Source organism: Mauremys reevesii, linkage group 24 (genome assembly GCF_016161935.1).
Source record: "Mauremys reevesii isolate NIE-2019 linkage group 24, ASM1616193v1, whole genome shotgun sequence".
NCBI classification, from domain to species: domain Eukaryota; kingdom Metazoa; phylum Chordata; order Testudines; family Geoemydidae; genus Mauremys; species Mauremys reevesii.
This window is the reverse complement of record NC_052646.1, coordinates 13,746,035-13,764,288: the sequence shown is the minus strand read 5'-3', so window position 1 is coordinate 13,764,288 and position 18,254 is coordinate 13,746,035. Positions and strand designations below refer to the sequence as shown.

Sequence of the window (18,254 nt, the reverse complement as noted above, 5' to 3'; positions counted from 1 at the left end):
CCACTTAAATCCTACTTTTTATTCTTAATAAAGTCACTTTTGTTTACTAATAAACCCATAGTAAGTGATTAATACCTGGGGGAGTGTAGTGAGGTGGCCTGGCTCCCAGCCGCTCCTGAGAGGGACGAGCCAGAACAGCCACCACAGTGGGCGGAGCCACTGCCGCCTGTCCCTGCCCCCCGGAAGTCAAGGGGCGGGACAGGAAGTATAAAGGCGCGGCTCCAGCGCTCAGTTGCTGCCCGGTGGCCGGAGAAGACAGACGATACTGACCGAGCTCCTGCTGGACCGAGCCTTCCCCGAGCCCGGTACCCTGAGGTGGACTGGCTGAGCCTTCCCCGAGCCCGATACCCTGAGGTGGACTGGCTGAGCCTTCCCCGAGCCCGGTACCCTGAGGTGGACTGGCCGAGCCTTCCCCGAGCCCGGTACCCTGAGGAGCTGCCCGAGTGTCCCCCTGACCCGAGTCCTGAGGAGCAGCCCAATCTAGCCAGCCCTCAGCACGCTGAGGAGCCCATGGTGTGGGACCCCACGGAAGACCCCAGAAATGAGCAGGTACCAATGGAGGGGGAGATGGGAAGTAGCCCGCGGGTAGCCGACCCCAGTCTGGCTACAGCAGACTTTGAGCCAATGTCAGTGTGTTGCGGTCAGGACCCCACCGACACAGCAGCAGACTAACTGCCGCTGTTAGGGCCCCGGGCTGGGACACAATGGAGTGGGTGGGCCTGTGTCCCCCCTGCCACCCCACTCACGGGTGGCAGTCTCCCCCTCACACCTGCGCTCAGGCATAGAAGTATGGACTTACCTGTTGTGCGTTTGCTCAGCTCCTGCCTAAGGACCTGAGCCCCTGAACTATTGTTGTTGCTCAGCTCCTGCCTGAGGACCTGAGCCCCTGAACTGCTGTGGGTTGGCTCAGCTCCTGCCTGAGGACCTGAGCCCTTGAATTGCTACTTGTTGCCCCGCCCTGACCTGGGGCTAGGGCTTTACTGACTTTGTTTGCTCAGCCCCTGCCTGAGGCCTGAGCCCGTGACCTACTATTTGCTGCCCGCCCTGACCTAGGGCTTGGACGCTGGGGACCGAACTGCTTCCTAGCCTCGTGTAGTGAGGCGGCCTGGCTCCCAGCTGCTCCTGAGAGGGCCGAGCCCCCACACCGGACTCTTACAGGGAGCAAACATTATGCTGTGCATATCAGTGATATAGAGGGCAAACAATTTACAAATTTACCCTGTATAAGCTTTATACAGAGTAAAACAGATTTATTTGGGGTTTGGATCCCATTGGGAACTGGGTGTCTGGCTGCTGGAGACAGGTAACCTGTTGAGCTGCTTTTAGTTACAGTCTGCAGCTTTGGGGGCATGGTTAGTGTGTCTAGCTCAACAAGGCAGGGTTCTGAAGTCCCAAGCTGTCAGGGAAAACGGGCTCAGAGGTAATTTCAGCACATCAGGTAACAGTCCCAAGGAGATTTCTGTGACTGAACTCGTCACAAATACTATTGGGAATTGTGTGATTATGGGAGGTTTTAACTTCCCAGATATAGATTGGAGGGAAATGCTACCAATAATAGTAGGGCCCAGATTTTCCTGGATGGGATAGCTGACAGATTTCTTCACCAAATACTCACTGATGAGCTGAATGAGCCAAACATCTCAAACAGGTGTTTAAGAGAAAGCGGAAAGCCTACAAGGAATGGACGAAGGGATGGATCAGGAAGGAAAGCTACCTCTTGAAGGTAAGAAAGTGTAGGGATAAAGTGAGAACTGCCAAAAGCCAAGCAAACTTGGACCTTGCAAAGGAAATTAAAACCAGGAGTAAAATTTTCTATAGCCATATAAATACAAAAGGAAAGAAGGTCAGCTAGTCCAATCCCCTGCTCCAAGCAGGACCAGCACCAACTAAATCATCCCATCCAGGGCTTTGTCAAGCTAGGCCTTAAAAACCTCTAAGGATGGAGATTCCACTGCCTCCCTAAGTAACCCATTCCAGTGCTTCACCACCCTCCTAGTGAAATAGTGTTTCCTAATATCCAACCTAGACCTCCCGCACCGCAACTTGAGACCATTTCTCCTTGTTCTGTCATCTGCCACCACTGAGAACAGCCAAGTTCCATTCTCTTTGGAACCCCCCTTCAGGTAGTTGAAGGCTGCTATCAAATCCCCCCTCACTCTTCTCTTCTGCAGACTAAACAAGCCCAGTTCCCTCAGCCTCTCCTCGTAAATCATGTGCCCCAGGCCCCTGATCATTTTCATTGCCCTCCGCTGGACTCTCTCCAATTTGCCCACATCCTTTCTGTAGTGGGGGGCCCCAAACTGGACAGAAATGTGGGACCACTAAGCACTGAGGATGGGGTGGAGATTAATGATAATCCAGGTATGGCCCAACACTGAAACGAATACTTTGCCTCAGTTTTTAGTAAGGGTAATGAAAAAATTTGGGGTAGTGGCAGGATAGCTAATGGGAACTAGTATATAGAAATAGAAGTTACCGCATCCAAGGTGGCAGTCAAACTCAAAGAGCTTAATGGAACTAAATCGGGGGGCCTGTATAATCTCCAGCCAATAATATTAAGGCAACTGCCACATGAAATTTCAAGGCCAATAGCAAAGATTTTTAATGAATCTGTAAATTTGGGGAAGAATTTCTAATATTGGTCCTATTTTTAAGAAAGAGAAAAGTGATCCAGGAAACTACAGGCCTGTTAGTTTGACCTCAGTTGTATGCAAGTATTTGAAAGAGAAAGCAGTTAAGGAAATAGAGGTAAATTGTAATTGGGATAAAATACAATAAGGTTTTACAAAATGTAGATCATGCCCAACTAACCTGATCTCCTTCTTTGAGAAGATAACTGATTTTTTAGACAAAGGAAATGCAGTAGATCTTACGTACCTGAATTTCAGTAAGGCATTTGATACAGTTTTGATTACCACTACAAAAAGTTTTTTTTCTCTCCTGCTGGTAATAGCTCACCTTAACTGATCACTCTCGTTATAGTGTGTATGGTAACACCCATTGTTTCATGTTCTGTGTGTGTATCTTCCTACTGTATTTTCCTCAGCATGCATCTGATGAAGTGGGTTTTAGCCCACGAAATCTTATGCTCAAATAAATTTGTTAGTCTCTAAGGTGCCACAAGTACTCCAGTTCCACATGGGAAATTATTAGTTAAATTGGAGAAGATGGGGATTAATATGAGAATTGTAAGGTGGATAAGCAACTGGTTAAAGGGGAGAACAGGTACAGAGAAGGGCTACTAGGATGATCCGAGGAATGGAAAACCTATCTTATGAAAGGAGACTCAAAAAGCTTGGCTTGTTTAGCCTAACCAAAAGAAGGTTGAGTGGGGATATGATTGCTCTTTATAAATATATCAGAGGGATAAATATTAGGGAGGGAGAGGAATTATTTAAGCTTAGTACCAATGTGGACACAAGAACAAATGGATATAAAGTGGACACTAGGAAGTTTAGACTTGAAATTAGACGACGGTTTCTAACCATTAGAGGAGTGAAATTCTGGAACAGCCTTCCAAGGGGAGTAGTGGGGGCAAAGACATATCTGGCTTTAAGACTAAGCTTGATAAGTTTATGGAGGGGATGGTATGATGGGATAGCCTAATTTTGGCAATTACTTTGGCAACTGATCTTTGATTATCAGCAGGTAAGTATGCCCAGTGGTCTGTGATGGGATGTTAGATGGGGTGGAATCTGAGTTACTACAGAGAATTCTTTCCTGGGTGCTGGCTGGTGAGTCTTGCCCACATTCTCAGGGTTTAACTGATCGCCATATTTGAGGTCAGGAAGGAATTTTCCTCCAGGGCAGATTGACAGAGGCCCTGGAGGTTTTTCGCCTTCCTCTGCAAGATGGGGCACAGGTCACTTGCTAGAGAATTCTCTGCAGCTTGGGGTCTTCAAACCACAATTTGAGGACTTCAATAACTCAGACATAGGTTAGGCGTTTGTTACAGGAGTGGGTGGGTGAGGTTCTGTGGCCTGCATTGTGCAGGAGGTCAGATTAGATGATCATAATGGTCCCTTCTTACCTTAAAGTCTATGAAACTACAATAGGACATATTGAAAGGTGAATTGTCAGGCTGGAGGAAGGTTAATAGTGGAGTTCCTCAGAGGCTGGTCTTGGGATCAATCTTATTTAACATTTTTATTAATGACATTGGCACAAAAAGTAGGAGTGTGGTAACAAAATTTTCAGATGACACAGAGTTGGGCGATATTACCAATAGTGAGGAGGACCAGAATATCATACAAGAAGATCTGGATGACCTTGAAAACTGGAGTAATAGAAATGGGATGAAATTAAATAGTGCAAAGTGCAAGGTCATGCATTTACAGACTAATAACAAGATTTTTTGTTATAAGCTGGGGATGTACCAGTTGGAAGTGACAGAGGAGGAGAAAGACCAGGGTGTATTGGTTGATCACAGGATGGCTAAGAGCCACCAATGTCATGAGGCTGTGAAAAAAGGCTAATTCAGTTCCGGGATGCATTAGGAGAGGGAGTGCCAGTAGAGACAGGGAAGTGTTAGTACCATTATACAAGGCACCGGTGAGACCCCATCTGGAATAGTGTGTGCAGTTCTGGTCTCCCATGTTTAAGAAAGATTAATTCAAAATAGAACACATGCAGATAAGGACGACTAGGATGAAGGAAAACCTACCTTATGAGACAAAACTCAAAGAGCTTGGCTTGTTTAGTCTAACCAAAAGAAGGCTGAAGGGAGATATGATTGCTCTCTATAAATACATAAGAGAGATAAACACCAGGGAGGGAGAGGAGTTACTTAAATTAAGCACCAATGTTGACACAAAAACAAATGGACATCAACAAATTTAGCCTTGAAATTAGATGATGCCCATCACAGGAGTGAAGTTCTGGGACAGCCTTCCAAGGGGAGCAATAAGGGAAAAACACCTTACTGGCTTCCAGACTGAGCTTGATAAGTTTATGGAGGGGTGGTGTGATGAGACTGCCCACAATGGCATGTAGCTGATCTGTGAGTGGTAGCAGCAATGTCTCCAACAGCCAGTGATGGGACACTAGATGGGGAGGGCTCTGTGTTACCACAGAGAATTCTTTCCCAGGTATCTGGCTGGTGGGTCTCACCCACATGATCAGGGTCCAGCTGACTGACATATTTGAGGTCAGGAAGGAATTTTCCCCCTAGGTCAGATCGGCAGAGACCCTAGGGATTATTTGCCGCCTTCTTCATCTTGAGCCACAGGTCACTTGCTGGTTTAAACAAGTATAAATGGCAGATTCTGTAACTTGAAGTCTTTAAATCAAGATTTGAGGATGGCAGTAACTCAGCCAGAGGTTAGGGGTCGGTTACAGGAGTGGGTGGGCGAGGTTCTGTGGGCTGAAATGTGCAGGAGGTCAGACTAGATCAAGGGTTCTCAAACTGGGAGGTTATTACATGGGGGGTCGCGAGCTGTTGGCCTCCACCCCAAACCCTGCTTTGCCTCCAGCATTTATAAAGGTCTTAAATATATGAAAAAGTGTTTTTAATTTATAAGGGGGAGTCGCACTCAGAGGCTTGCTATGTGAAAAGGGTCATCAGTACAAAAGTTCAAGAACCACTGGACTAGATTAACATGATAGTCCCTTCGGACCTTAGAGCAGTGGTTCTCAACCCGAGGTCCACAGGACGCTCTAGCCCATGTGACATCCTCCATACAGGTAATATATATATTGTGTGAATGCAGCCCATATAACACCTAGAGAGATGTATATACAGTCCACAATAGCAAATAGGCTGAGAACTACTGGCTTAGAATCTATGATTCTATGAGTGACTTAAAAACTGGAATCTTACCCCAGCTCTCATGTGTTATCAGTAAACGTTAGATACTCAAAGTGACAGGCACCTTAGCAATTCCACAGACAGACAAATACTGTGGTTACAATAGAACCCAGGAGTCCTGATTTCCCAATCACTACTCAATAATCCCAAACCACTCGATCACGCCCTCTCCCAAAACCAGGGCTAGAACTCAAGAGTGCTGAGCCCCAGGCTCCCCGGTCTAACCAGCAGACCGTAGACCTTGGCATACAAATCTGTACTCACGGCATCTGGCCAGCTGCCTCCATTCCCCAATCCTGACCCCCTCCAGCTGGCAGGCGTCCGCGTAGGCCTTCAGGACCTCACACAGGGCCTTTCTGTAGCCATCGTTGTGGCACAGATCGTACACGCAGTTGTCCAAGTAGACCGTAGGATCTACCTTGGTGTGGCATTGACTGAAGGGCCCATCTGAGACCTTGGTTATCAGGCCGCACAAGGCCTCCTCCTTGTACTTTCTGGCTATGTTGGTGGCACAGGGCCTGCAACCTCCAATGCAATCATGCCAGCAAAACTGATCCTCATCTTCCACCACCCAGCTTTTCCCCAGGGCAGCAACACTGGGAGCCAGGTCCCCATCTGGGGTCCGGAAGTCATCAAAAGGGTCCCTGTTATAGTTGCCGCACAGGCCGCACAGGCTGTCGGAGAAGTCATTAGGGACGGTGACCCTCAGGTGGTTGTTCCAGTCATAGTACACCCTGAGGTTGAAGTCGGTGCGGAGGACGAGGGAGGTGCCGCTCTGATAGAGCCGAAGGGCCCCGTTGTTGAGATAGATGGGTAAGTGGGCCCTGGTGTTATTCACCTTCATGGTGAGAAAAAAAGGGCAAAGGTCAGAATTGAGTGCACAGGTCTGTCATTTACACACTGAGCTCTACTCTGATATACTTTTTCACTAGTATTTGCCTATTCATCAAAATCAAAAGGGCTTTAGAAGATTGTTCCTTTTCCAAGGAGTTCTGATGGAAACAAGGCCGATTTCAAAACCTGTCTGTTTTTTCCTGCCACCAGCTCCTTGGCAACCTACCGGGCGGACTGACCTGGAGTTGGGGCTCCATTCGTCTTCATAGAAAATGTGGTAATTTATGAGTTTCGTTCCATATTGGAATGAAGCTAATTTTCAAAATATTGAAATCTTTCTGCCAATGGAATTAGCTTTCTCAGACCAGCTCTATCTAATGTGATGTTTTAATCCAAATTTGGTTCAAGTTTGTATCCAGATTCACTGGAAATTGTGATTTTTGCCCCATTGCTATTCGTAGGGTTTTCCCAACCAGGTACAATATTATATGCATGATTGTGGTGTAGCCTGTTGAAGACAAAAGGATCAAGGAGAAGAATGAGTGGGAGCTACTCTAGGGGCTGCATTGGTTAGAACCATTAGGGAGCGGCTCTTGTGGGGACAATGCTGCGTGGGTGAGAGCCCTTAGGAGGAGCACTTGAGGGGCAAGAGGTCTCAAGGAGATGTCTACAATGTTTCAGGGTCCCTGAGGTACCTCAGGTTGGAGCAGGCTCTGTAGGGCACAGCCCCTGACCTGCCTAGATGTGCCTCAGTTTCCCCATATCTTAGAGTTCAGGCAATGTCCTCCCAGATCCAAGAGTGGGGATTCTCCTCAGGTGGGGTCTCAGAGGGATCCCTGTTACATTAGAAACTGCTGGGGAATTTGTGGTAGGATGGACTCAGCGGAGCTGGGATTTGCCCACAAGAGCTGGAATACTGGCCCTGCTCTTGCATGATGCGCTGGGCATAGGTAATAACCAAATGCTCAGGTCTACACTTTATCTGGCGTGCAGATCCCGTGTGCTTGAGACAGAGCCGACAGCTCCCCACAGCGAGTCATGCACCCTGCACCCTTCAGTACAGCACCCTGTAGTGCCAGGCTGTGACTCTGAGGGACAGCACCCTTGACTGACCCCCCCACATCATTCCCTGCCACACAGCACCTGCTAAATAGGCATTGGGGTCAGCACTGACTTGCCGGGACAATGTTCCCTTTTAGGTCACCCACCCTGCTCTCTGCAGCTCACCACAGTGCTTGCTGTCCATTGGTGTCAGCACTGACTCTGAGCAGAGGGTGTCCCCTCTTAGGAAGCCTACCATTCACTAGCACAGTGTTGGGACTTAGGGAACAGCACTGATACAGCAGCAGCGCACACCCGACTACTTCAACGAGACTCCCCACTGCAACACCTTGGATTACTTAATTGCAAAGGTAGCCTACATAACTACTGACCACACTGGGCCTTGTCTACGTTGGGTGTAGCCTCAGGGCTGCTTTAAATGGAGCCCACTGGCTGTGGTCCCATAGGGGCCATTAGCCAGCTGGGCACTGTCAGAGCCCATCACCATCCAGCCACTCTCCTTTGCCTGCTCTGTCCTACCCACAAAATGCCCCGTCCGTGGTGGGGGTTGCAGTTTCCTGCCCTCTATTTAGCAAAGCCTACAGGGTGGACATAGGAGCAGGGTGGACGTGTGCGCCCAGCACTCACCCACACAAAGCCGGCTTCAGCCCTGGCTGCGGTGACAGTGACTCCATCCACCTGGACAGTCACCGACCCACTGTAGAAGGCCTGTGTGTTCCCACTGTTCTTGCTCTTGACCATGACATGGAAGGAGGGCAGGCCGGCGGCATCCCTGCAGGTCTTGGCCACGGTGTAGGTGCAGTTGCCATGGAAATCATAGGCCCATCCATCGAAGGTGCGGTAATGAAAGTATCCCCCAGCCCAGCACGTGCCCCGAGAGATTGGCACACACTTTGGCTGCTCATTTATCATCTTACAAATAGTTCCTTCCCTGCAGCGGACCACACTGCAGGATGGCTTTGGAATAACTAGGGGGAAAGACAATAGAAAGACAAGAAACAGCAGACTAATCAGTAACATCTATGTATCTTTCTATCTCTCCCCCCACACACATCATTATATATATCACCAGGCACTCCTCTATTTCTCTTCTTCTCTCCCCATACACACTTCCTTTGCATCATTCACAAACCTCTTGCGAGTCCCATGCTGAGGAAATCTCTGCATGTGTGTGACCACAGCAAAACCGGCTCCTATGTATCCTTCCCTGCAATGCCTGGCAGAGGTGGTACAACACCTATGGGCATGTTGTGGGCAGCATGGAGCAGGCAAAGGAGAGTGGCTGGGATGTGATGGGCTCTGACAGTGCCCAGCTGACTAATGGCCCCCACAACCAGTAGGCTCCAATTTAGAGCAGCTCCTAGGCAACAGCCAGAGAGATCTAGGAGTGTGATCAGCTCCCGGACAGCTGCCCACTTGGCTCTGCTGTGCACTTCAGAAACTGGACATAGCAGAGACTCTGACCCAATGAATGTTTCCATATTTCAAGTCAAAATGCTGTAATATTACGGGTCACGGGTTCCAGGCTAAATAAAAGGGGAGAGAGAGAGTGAGAAGGTTGAGGAGACATAATTGAAATGACTTTACTCACTGCTTATGAAAGAACCCTTCAGGGCATGTTTTAATCAGTGACTCTCCTTTACCTTGGCTGATGCAGTCCATGATGCCATCTCTGATCTGGCAGGTTGCTCCACTGGTGCAGTTGTGGGCTTTGCAAGTCACCCCTCGGGCAGGAACACAGGTGCAGCTTTGCTGGCACTCATTCATCAGGACAGTCTCACTGGGCTGATGGGATGTTTAGGAAGGAGGAAATAACACAATGTAACTGGAAATGGTTATTTATAATAATTTCTGTCAGTGCTAAACTCAGAGCTGTGTGGTGAGGTGTGTGAAAAACTATTGTGTCATAATATTATTTCTCTTAACATTAAAGAGAGAGGCTTTCTAATGAGCTAAGAATTGGGCTGAGGGACAGGATAATGTCTAGGTTTTAACCTCCCATCTGCTACTGACTCACTGGGTGGTGTTGAGCAAGTAACTGCCCTTCTCTATGCCTCAGTTTCCCCACAATGGATAAAAGGAATCAAATCTTCTTGCCTTTCTTGGTGCTTGGGCATTCGGTATTAACAAAGTGGGGATGCCAGGCTGGATAGGCCAATGCTCTGATCCATTATAGCAAACCCTGTTCCTGACTAGTGTAGGGATTAAGATATGTGAGAAAAAAATTTAGATCAGACCCAGACTGCTTGAGGCTGTACCTTGTAGTATCTCCCCTGTTCGAAACACCCACAGCTCTGCAGAGTCACACAGCCCTGGCCATCGAAGAAGAAGCCCTCGTCACACTGGCAGCCTTCAGCACAGGTCTCCGGGCAGTCCATGATGTTTCCAGTGCAGCTGGTGGTACAGAGGTCAGCGCAGACCTCATAGTGGCTGTTGACTGGGCAGCTCACAGCTTAAATAGAGAGAGAAATAATGGATGGCTGGAAAGATCTCACACCACGGTGTAGAGGGACAGACACGAAGGAGAGGAGAGCAGGAGAGGGAGGAGAGGAACAGGGCACACTTGTAAGGGAACATGAGATTGTTGGCTCCCACCCAGAACAGTTCCAGAAGAAGCCCAGAGGCCTGGAACATGATGCCCAGTAACACTGACCCCCTCCCTTCCCCAGTGCGTGCCAGAGCTCCTACACTATCAGCACACTTACGGCAGAAGGAGGCACTCCTCCAGGGCTGGATGAAGACCTTAGCCTCTTGGCAAGCCATCACATAGCTGTGGATGCTGTGGCACAGAACCTGTGCATCCCCAATGCCCAGGCAAAGATCATACAGGCAGTTGTTGAAATACACGCTGGGGCTGACCGTGCCGTGGCAGGCCGCGAAGGGGCCATCGGGGTCTGTGAGCAGCCCACAGGAGTTGCGCCCTTTGAAGACCTCCTTCTTCTTCTCTTCGCAAACTGGACAGCTGTTTCCAGCACATCTGTCTGTACAGGATGCTCCTGGGATCTGGACTTCCCAAGCAGAGCCAAATGCTGCTGCATCAGGGGCTGTCCTGCCACTGGGGAGCAGGAACTCCTCATCCTGCTGTCCATTGTAGTTCCCGCACAGGCCACATGTCTGGCCATGGTAGCTTCCTGGGATGGTGACTCTGGCCTGGTAAACCAGGTCGTAGCTCACAGTGAGGCCAAAGTTGGTTTGCACCAGGACATTAGTGCCGTGCTGATATGCTCGGAGCTGCCCATTGACCATTATCACGGGGAGATTGTGGGATAACCCGTCCACCTGGAAAAGACAGCACATTTCCCTGTGAGCAGGTAGGATGGACAGTGCATGTGTGGGTAGGGGCTATGGACAAGTTTTGAGATTCAGCTCTCACTGACACCATGGGTTAAATCCAGAATGACTCATGACTCCCAATTTCACTTTGCAATGATTTGTCCTCACGTTCCAAGCTCTTGACATTGTCACCCCGACCTGCATTTCTGATCTCATCTCCCAGGCACCTCCCTCCCTCCTCATCCTCTCTCTTTACCTTCCCAACTCCTCAACCCATGTTTGGCCTGCTCCTTCTAATGCCAACTCCAGGACTCAGAACAGTCTCCTACTTCTCCATCTCCTACCACCACCACCTAAAAACCCACTTCCCTGGTGACGCCTCCTTCCTTCACCCCTTCCCTCTCTCTCCTATCTCAAACAATTTCCTATGTATTGTGTTCAATTTGCCCCAAATTAGACTGCTGGCTTCACAGGGCACTAGGCCATTGGACAGATTCTGCAACACAGAGGCCAATGGAGATAAAATGGGAAGGAATTTTACCCCATGTTTGCAAAATGTGAGGTATGTGGAGGGGGTTCACCAAATAATTAATACTCATAGATAGGAGTATCACCAAGAAGGGAGGCAAAGATGGAGCCAAGCTGGAGGATGCTCATCTCACCCAAGAGAAGCTTTGACATAGCAGCATCCATAAGTAGCACTTTCTACCATCTCTAGCTGGGTAGGAGACTCCATCCCATTCTGACAGAGGATAACCTGGCTTCAACCATTCACAGCTTTGTCGCCTCCCCACTGGACTATATAGCAAGGTGTGAGCTGTTGAGGAGTCCAAGAGGGCAGGCCACATACAGAAACCTCTGTCCACAAAGGGACACTCAGAACAATCTCAATGAGGATCTGGAGAAGGACTTACCTTGATGAGCCCCTGTTTGTTCTGCAGCAGAGTGAGTGTGATCCCATACACCTGGATGGACACCAGCTTGGCCATGGAGATGTTCCCACTGCCCCAGGATTCTTTCTCTATGCTGATAGTGAATGGTGTAAGGTGATTGGCATCAGTGCAAGTCTTGGCCAGGATATAGGTGCAGGTGCCTTGGAAGTCAAAGTGGACCCCATCGAAAGAGAGGTAGTGGGGATGGCCAGAGGCAGAACAGGTCGCAGATCCAAATGGGTGGCATTTCTGGACACCGTCCACCATCCTGCATTCCTCACCAGCACCGCAGGAGAATGCCTTACACACAACCTCCCCACCAGCTTGACACACACACTGCTCCTCGCATGAACCGCTTGGGTGGAAGGTCTCTGCAGCCTGGTAGTAAAGTCCCCAGTGGAGGCATCCGCACTGGGAAACGGGGACACAGTGGTCACCACTGAGAACAAAGCCCTCGTCACACACGCAGCCTTCCTTACACTGGGTCATGCATTGCACCGGGGCATAGAGGTTGCTGCATGTCAGATCGCAGCTGGTGCTGCAGAATTCATAGTGACTGTTCGGGGGACAGGATGGAGCTGTAATTAGAACAAAGAGTTAGCTCATATAGTGCATTAGCAATGTGCACAATGAACCATCACAGAAGATGCAATTTCATTCATGCTCTTAATTTTCTATTTCCTTAGGTTGATTGATTAATAAAAGAGCAACATCTCTAATTAGGTCCCAGTCTGGGGGACTGGGTGCCCCAGAGACACCAGGTAATGGGATACAGACAATCTCTCTCCAAGGGTTCGGCTTCTAATCTGGTCCAAGATCAGGGTGTAGGGAGTGGAGGGCTCGTGAGCCTGAAAAAGTTCTGCAGAGCTTTTCACCACTAGCTCTTTGCTTTGAGTCCGGGTCAGTAGTGCCTAAAACTCATTCCCAGATGATGGTTTATGGGAGATGAGTTGGTGGGTTCCCAGACCAATTCCTAATGGACAGACATCTCAATTACTAAGACTCCACTGACTCCCAGCTCTGATTATGTCCAGTCTCAGCAGATAAGCCAAGGACAAGATGGGCCATGAAGGGCACCACTACATCTTTAGCAAAGTTTTTGATACCATCACCCCCAGGATTCTTGCCAGGGAGTTCAAAAAAGTATGGATTGGATGAATGGACTATAAGGTGGTTAGAAAGCTGGCTAGGTTGTCAGGCTCAACAGGTAGTGATCAACGGCTTGATGTTTAGTTGGCAGCCGGTATCAAGAGGAGTGTCCCAGGGGTTGGTCCTGGGGCCAGTTTTGTTCAACGTCTTTATTGATGATCTGGATGATGGGATTGATTGCACCTTGAGCAAGTTAAGAACATAAGAACATAAGAAAGGCCGTACCGGGTCAGACCAAAGGTCCATCTAGCCCAGTATCTGTCTACCGACAGTGGCCAATGCCAGGTGCCCCTGAGGGGGTGAACCTAACAGGCAATGATCAAGTGATCTCTCTCCTGCCATCCATCTCCATCCTCTGACGAACAGAGGCTAGGGACACCATTCTTACCCATCCTGGCTAATAGCCATTTATGGACTTAGCCACCATGAATTTATCCAGTCCCCTTTTAAACATTGTTATAGTCCTAGCCTTCACAACCTCCTCAGGTAAGGAGTTCCACAAGTTGACTGTGCGCTGCGTGAAGAAGAACTTCCTTTTATTTGTTTTAAACCTGCTGCCTATTAATTTCATTTGGTGACCCCTAGTTCTTGTATTATGGGAATAAGTAAATAACTTTTCCTTATCCACTTTCTCAACATCACTCATGATTTTATATACCTCTATCATGTCCCCCCTTAGTCTTCTCTTTTCCAAACTGAAGAGTCCTAGCCTCTTTAATCTTTCCTCATATGGGACCCTCTCTAAACCCCTAATCATTTTAGTTGCTCTTTTCTGAACCTTTTCTAGTGCTAGAATAAGTTTGCAGATAACACTAAACTGGGGAGAGAGGTAGATACGCTGGAGGGTAGGGATAGGGTTGAGAGTGACCTAGACAAATTGGAGGATTGGGCCAAAAGAAATATGATGAGGTTCAACAAGGAGAAGTGCAGAGTCTTGCACTTAGGATGGAAGAATCCCATGCACCGATACAGGCTGGGAACCGACGCGGTAAGCAACAGTTCTACAGAAAAGGACATGGGAATTACAATGGATGAGAAGCTGGATATGAGTTAACAGTGTGCCCTTGTCAAGAAAGATAAGGGCATATTAGGCTGCACCAGTAGGAGCACTGCCAGCAGATTGAGGGAAGTGATTAATCCCCTCCATTCGGCACTGGTGAAGCCACATCTGGAGTATTGCATCCAGTTTTGGTCCCCCTCCCTCCCCCGATACAGAAAAGATGTGGACAAATTGGAGAGAGTCCAGCAGAATGAAAATGATTAGGGGGCTGGGGCACATGACTTATGAGGAAAGGCTGAGGGAACTGGGCATGTTTAGTCTGCAAAAGAGAAGAGAGGTGGGATCTGACAGCAGCCTTCAACTATCTGAAGTGGGGTTCCAAAGAGGATGGAGCTCGGCTGTTCTCAATGGTGGCAAATGACAGAACAAGAAGCTATGGTCTCAAGTTGCAGTGGGGGAGGTTTACGTTGGATATTAGAAACACTATTTCACTAGGAGGATGGTAAACCTCTAGAATGGGTTATCTAGGGAGGTGGTGGAATCTCCATCCTTAGACGTTTTTAAGGCCTAGCTTGACAAAGCCCTGGCTGGGATGTTTTAGCTGGGGATTGGTCCTGCATTGAGCAGGGGGTTGGACTAGATGACCTCCTGAGGTCCCTTCCAACCCTGAGATTCTATGATTCTATCTGTAGACAGTGCCCCTCTGGCCTGGGGTGCAGCACATTGACAGGGTACCGTGAGGGGGCAGCTTCTACAGCCACTGCCTGTGCTGTACCCATGCTTTGGGCTCCTTTGTTAATTAAGAAATATTCTACATCACTTGATGAGCTCAGCATTTAAACCAACATCTACCAGCCAACTTGGAAGAGTGATCCCCATGGGGTAGGCAGTGGTGAACATGGGGGACTCACAGCAGAATTTCGTAGTCCTCCAGGGATGCACCATAGCTCCAGCTTCCTGACATGCCTCAGCATAGCCAGCAACGGCCTGGCAGACGTTACTCTCCCGCCCACTGAGGACGCAATAGCCGTGTACACAGTCTACGAAGTATCCATGCGGGTCTACATTGCTGTGACATCCTTTGAAGGGGCCACTCTTGTGAAGGATGATCCCACACTGCCCTCTGCTACCTCGTTGTTGTTTTTCAATAGCCTCTACCCTTGCACATGGTGGTATCATTACTGCAGAGCATCCCGGGAGGTCGCCCACCTTCCAGCTCTGGCCAAAGCTGACTGGGCTTGGTGCCAGCGTGCCATCCCTCATGAGCATGTCGTCCTCCCTGTCACTGTTGAAGTTGCCACACAGACCGCACACAGCTCCCGCGTAGGTGACTGGCAGAGTGACCGTGGTGCGTCCTGACCACCCGGCAAAGGTAATTGTGAGGCCAAAGTCTGTCTGGATCACTGTGGCCCAGCCATTTCTATACACAGTGATTTTCTTATCAATGAGGTTGAAGGGAAGATTCATCAGGAAACTGTTCACCTGTTAAAGCAAGACACATGGGATATGAAACATCGCTCACCTGTGGTGGAACCTCTCACCCCAGCACAGAGCTCTGGTCCATGATTACAATAATAAGCCACCTCTGTTCAAATAATCATCAACTCTGGCCTGCTTCCTTCCCTACAGCTTGCCTGAATCCCAGCTCTAACCAGACTTGAATTTCCCCTGGCATTAGCTATTGCAGGTCCCTCTGCTCTGTCCTACTTGAGCCCCAGCTCCCCAGGATCCCACCTCTGCTGGATGCTATTGACACTGTGAGGGAGTGCTCACCCCACAACTGCCCCTGAAAAGATTAAGGTGGCTAGATGGGCCAATTAACCACCTAAGATGCACCTGGAGGAGGAGACAGGGAGCAATGAGAACTAATTAAAGGATGAAGCTCACCTGAACAGGAACAGGTCGGGCTGGTATAAAGTAAGGTAGCTGAGGGCAGAAGGGGGCTGCAGGGAGGAGGTGCCTGCAGTTACTCTCTGAGGCTAGGGAGAGGGGAGGCTTGGTCAGGAGGGAAGGGTGTACCCGGAGAAGGGTAGAGAAGGAGACTGATAAAGGCAACATAGGAAGTAATCCAAGGAAACAGAAACAAGGCATGGGACAGGATAGACCTTAGCTGCTGGTTTTAGGGTCCCTGGGCTGGAACCCAAAGATGAGGGTGAGCCCATGTTCCCCTACCAGCCACTGGGGATGTGGCACCATTGATGGGCAGTGAATAGGAAGACTACCTGGGACAGTTGGTGACACTTGGTACACAAATCTCCCAGAAAGGAGAAACTACAGTGACCTTTCCGGAGGCCAAGCCACAAGGAGGGAGCCATCAAGTTCCGGTAGAGAGAGAGTGTCATAGAGTGAGCACTCGCAGGATGGGGCTCCAGAAAGGCAGAGCTAATTCCAAACTGCAGACACAAGGAGGTGCCCCACTGGGGATGAGAGCACACTGTGAAAGTGTGGACACTTGTGGATGGGAGGAAGAGGTAGATGTGATATATCTTGACTTTAGTAAGGCTTTTGATACTGTCTCTCATGACCTTCTCATAGACAAACTAGGGAAATACAACCTAGATGGAGCTACTATAAGGTAGGTGCATAACTGGTTGGAAAACCGTTCCCAGAGAATAGTTATCAGTGGATCACAGGCAAGCTGGAAGGGCATATCAAGGGGGATCCTACAAGGATCCATTTGGGGTCTGGTTCTATTCAATATCTTCATCAGTGATTTAGATAATGGCATAGAGAGTACACTTATAAAGTTTGCGGACAATACCAAGCTGGAAGAGTTTGAAAGTGCTTTGGAGAATAGGATTAAAATTCAAAATGATCTGGACAAACTGGAGAAATGGTTTGAAGTAAATAGGATGAAATTCAATAAGTACAAATTACTCCTGGACAATTCTGCCCCCTAAAATTAAAAATTCTGCACACAATGTTTGAAAATTCTGCATATCTTATTTGTCAAAATAACATAATATAATCATGCCAGTTTCAATTATTTTGGTAACTTATTTCAAAATATCTGTCAGTAACAATACAGACCAAAAAAAAAAAGATTCCGGTAAATTTATTTTTGACAAATAGATTCCTTACTAGGCATATTCATACAGAACTTTGTGTAGTTCATTTAAATTCCAAACAGAACAGATTTCCTGCACCTGTCAGAAGCAGGGCAAAGGCTTCGGAGTCAGGGGTAACGAACTGAGGACCTCAGGGAGAGAGAAGGATCCTAGGAATGAATCTGGAGTGTGTTGGGTGTGGATGGGAGGTTTTTCTTTGGATGGGGGGGATTGTTAGGGTTTTGGGAAGCCTCCCCCATGAAGACCTTGGATGACCCCAAGCCTCTCCCATTCAGTCAGGCACATCTGCCCCTGTCCCCACACCCCTCATCCACACGGGTCTCTGCAGCCCCCCTCCCCAATCCCCAGGCTCACTGCTGTCACCCAAGTAGCTCCTGAGCCCATGCTCCAGTCTGTCCCCCGCACAAGTCATTCTTAACCCCAGTCTGTGACCCCCAGCAGCCCTGTGTGTCCTACTCTGTCCTAAACTGGCTCCATGGGCAAAGTGCTGCTCATGGGGGAATTCTGCATCACTGGACATAGAATTTAGTATTTTCCCACAGAAAATACATTTGTTTTTGTGCCACAGCCGCCTCTAGTGGGCAAAAGGCAAAACTGTAGAACTTCTTAGGCAAAATGTTTTTTATGTGGGAAAATACAAAATTATGTGAGACAGATATTTCCCCAGGAGTAAGAAATACAAAGTACTCCACTTAGGAAACAACAGTGAGTTGCTCACATACAAATGGGAAATGACTGCCTAGGAAGGAGTACTGCAGAAAGGGATTTGGGGGTCATAATTGATCACAAGCTAAATATGATCGAACAGTGTAACACTGTTGCAGAAAAAGCAAACATCATTCTGGGATGTATTAGCAGGAGTGTTGTAAGCAAGGCACATGAAGTGATTCTTCTGCTCTATTCTGCGCTGATTGGGACTCATCTGAACGCTTCAGTCTCCCTGGACATTCTATAACAGATTTAAAAGTAACTATTCTTGAACAAAAAAACCTCAGAAACAGACTTCAAAGAGAAACAGCAGAACTAAACTTCATTTGCAGATTTAACACTGTTAATTTGCGCTTGAATAGGGACTGGGAGTGGCTGGCTCATTACAAAAGCAGGTTTGCCTCTTCTAGAATTGACACCTC

The 18,254-nt window shown here is 48.4% G+C and overlaps 1 protein-coding gene across 1 annotated transcript in view; it reads right to left on the bottom strand.

Moving 5' to 3' along the window:
- LOC120390529 (IgGFc-binding protein-like) overlaps nucleotides 1-18,254 on the bottom strand; it is a 197,424-nt gene that overhangs the window by 80,478 nt on the left and 98,692 nt on the right. Inside the window, exons 36-42 of the mRNA XM_039513258.1 lie at nucleotides 14,968-15,538; nucleotides 11,890-12,485; nucleotides 10,408-10,981; nucleotides 9,961-10,154; nucleotides 9,346-9,487; nucleotides 8,330-8,670; nucleotides 6,071-6,644 (exon numbers count right to left, since the gene is read on the bottom strand). Coding sequence (XP_039369192.1) covers nucleotides 6,071-6,644; nucleotides 8,330-8,670; nucleotides 9,346-9,487; nucleotides 9,961-10,154; nucleotides 10,408-10,981; nucleotides 11,890-12,485; nucleotides 14,968-15,538 — 2,992 coding nt within the window. The remainder of the gene's footprint in view (nucleotides 1-6,070; nucleotides 6,645-8,329; nucleotides 8,671-9,345; nucleotides 9,488-9,960; nucleotides 10,155-10,407; nucleotides 10,982-11,889; nucleotides 12,486-14,967; nucleotides 15,539-18,254) is intronic.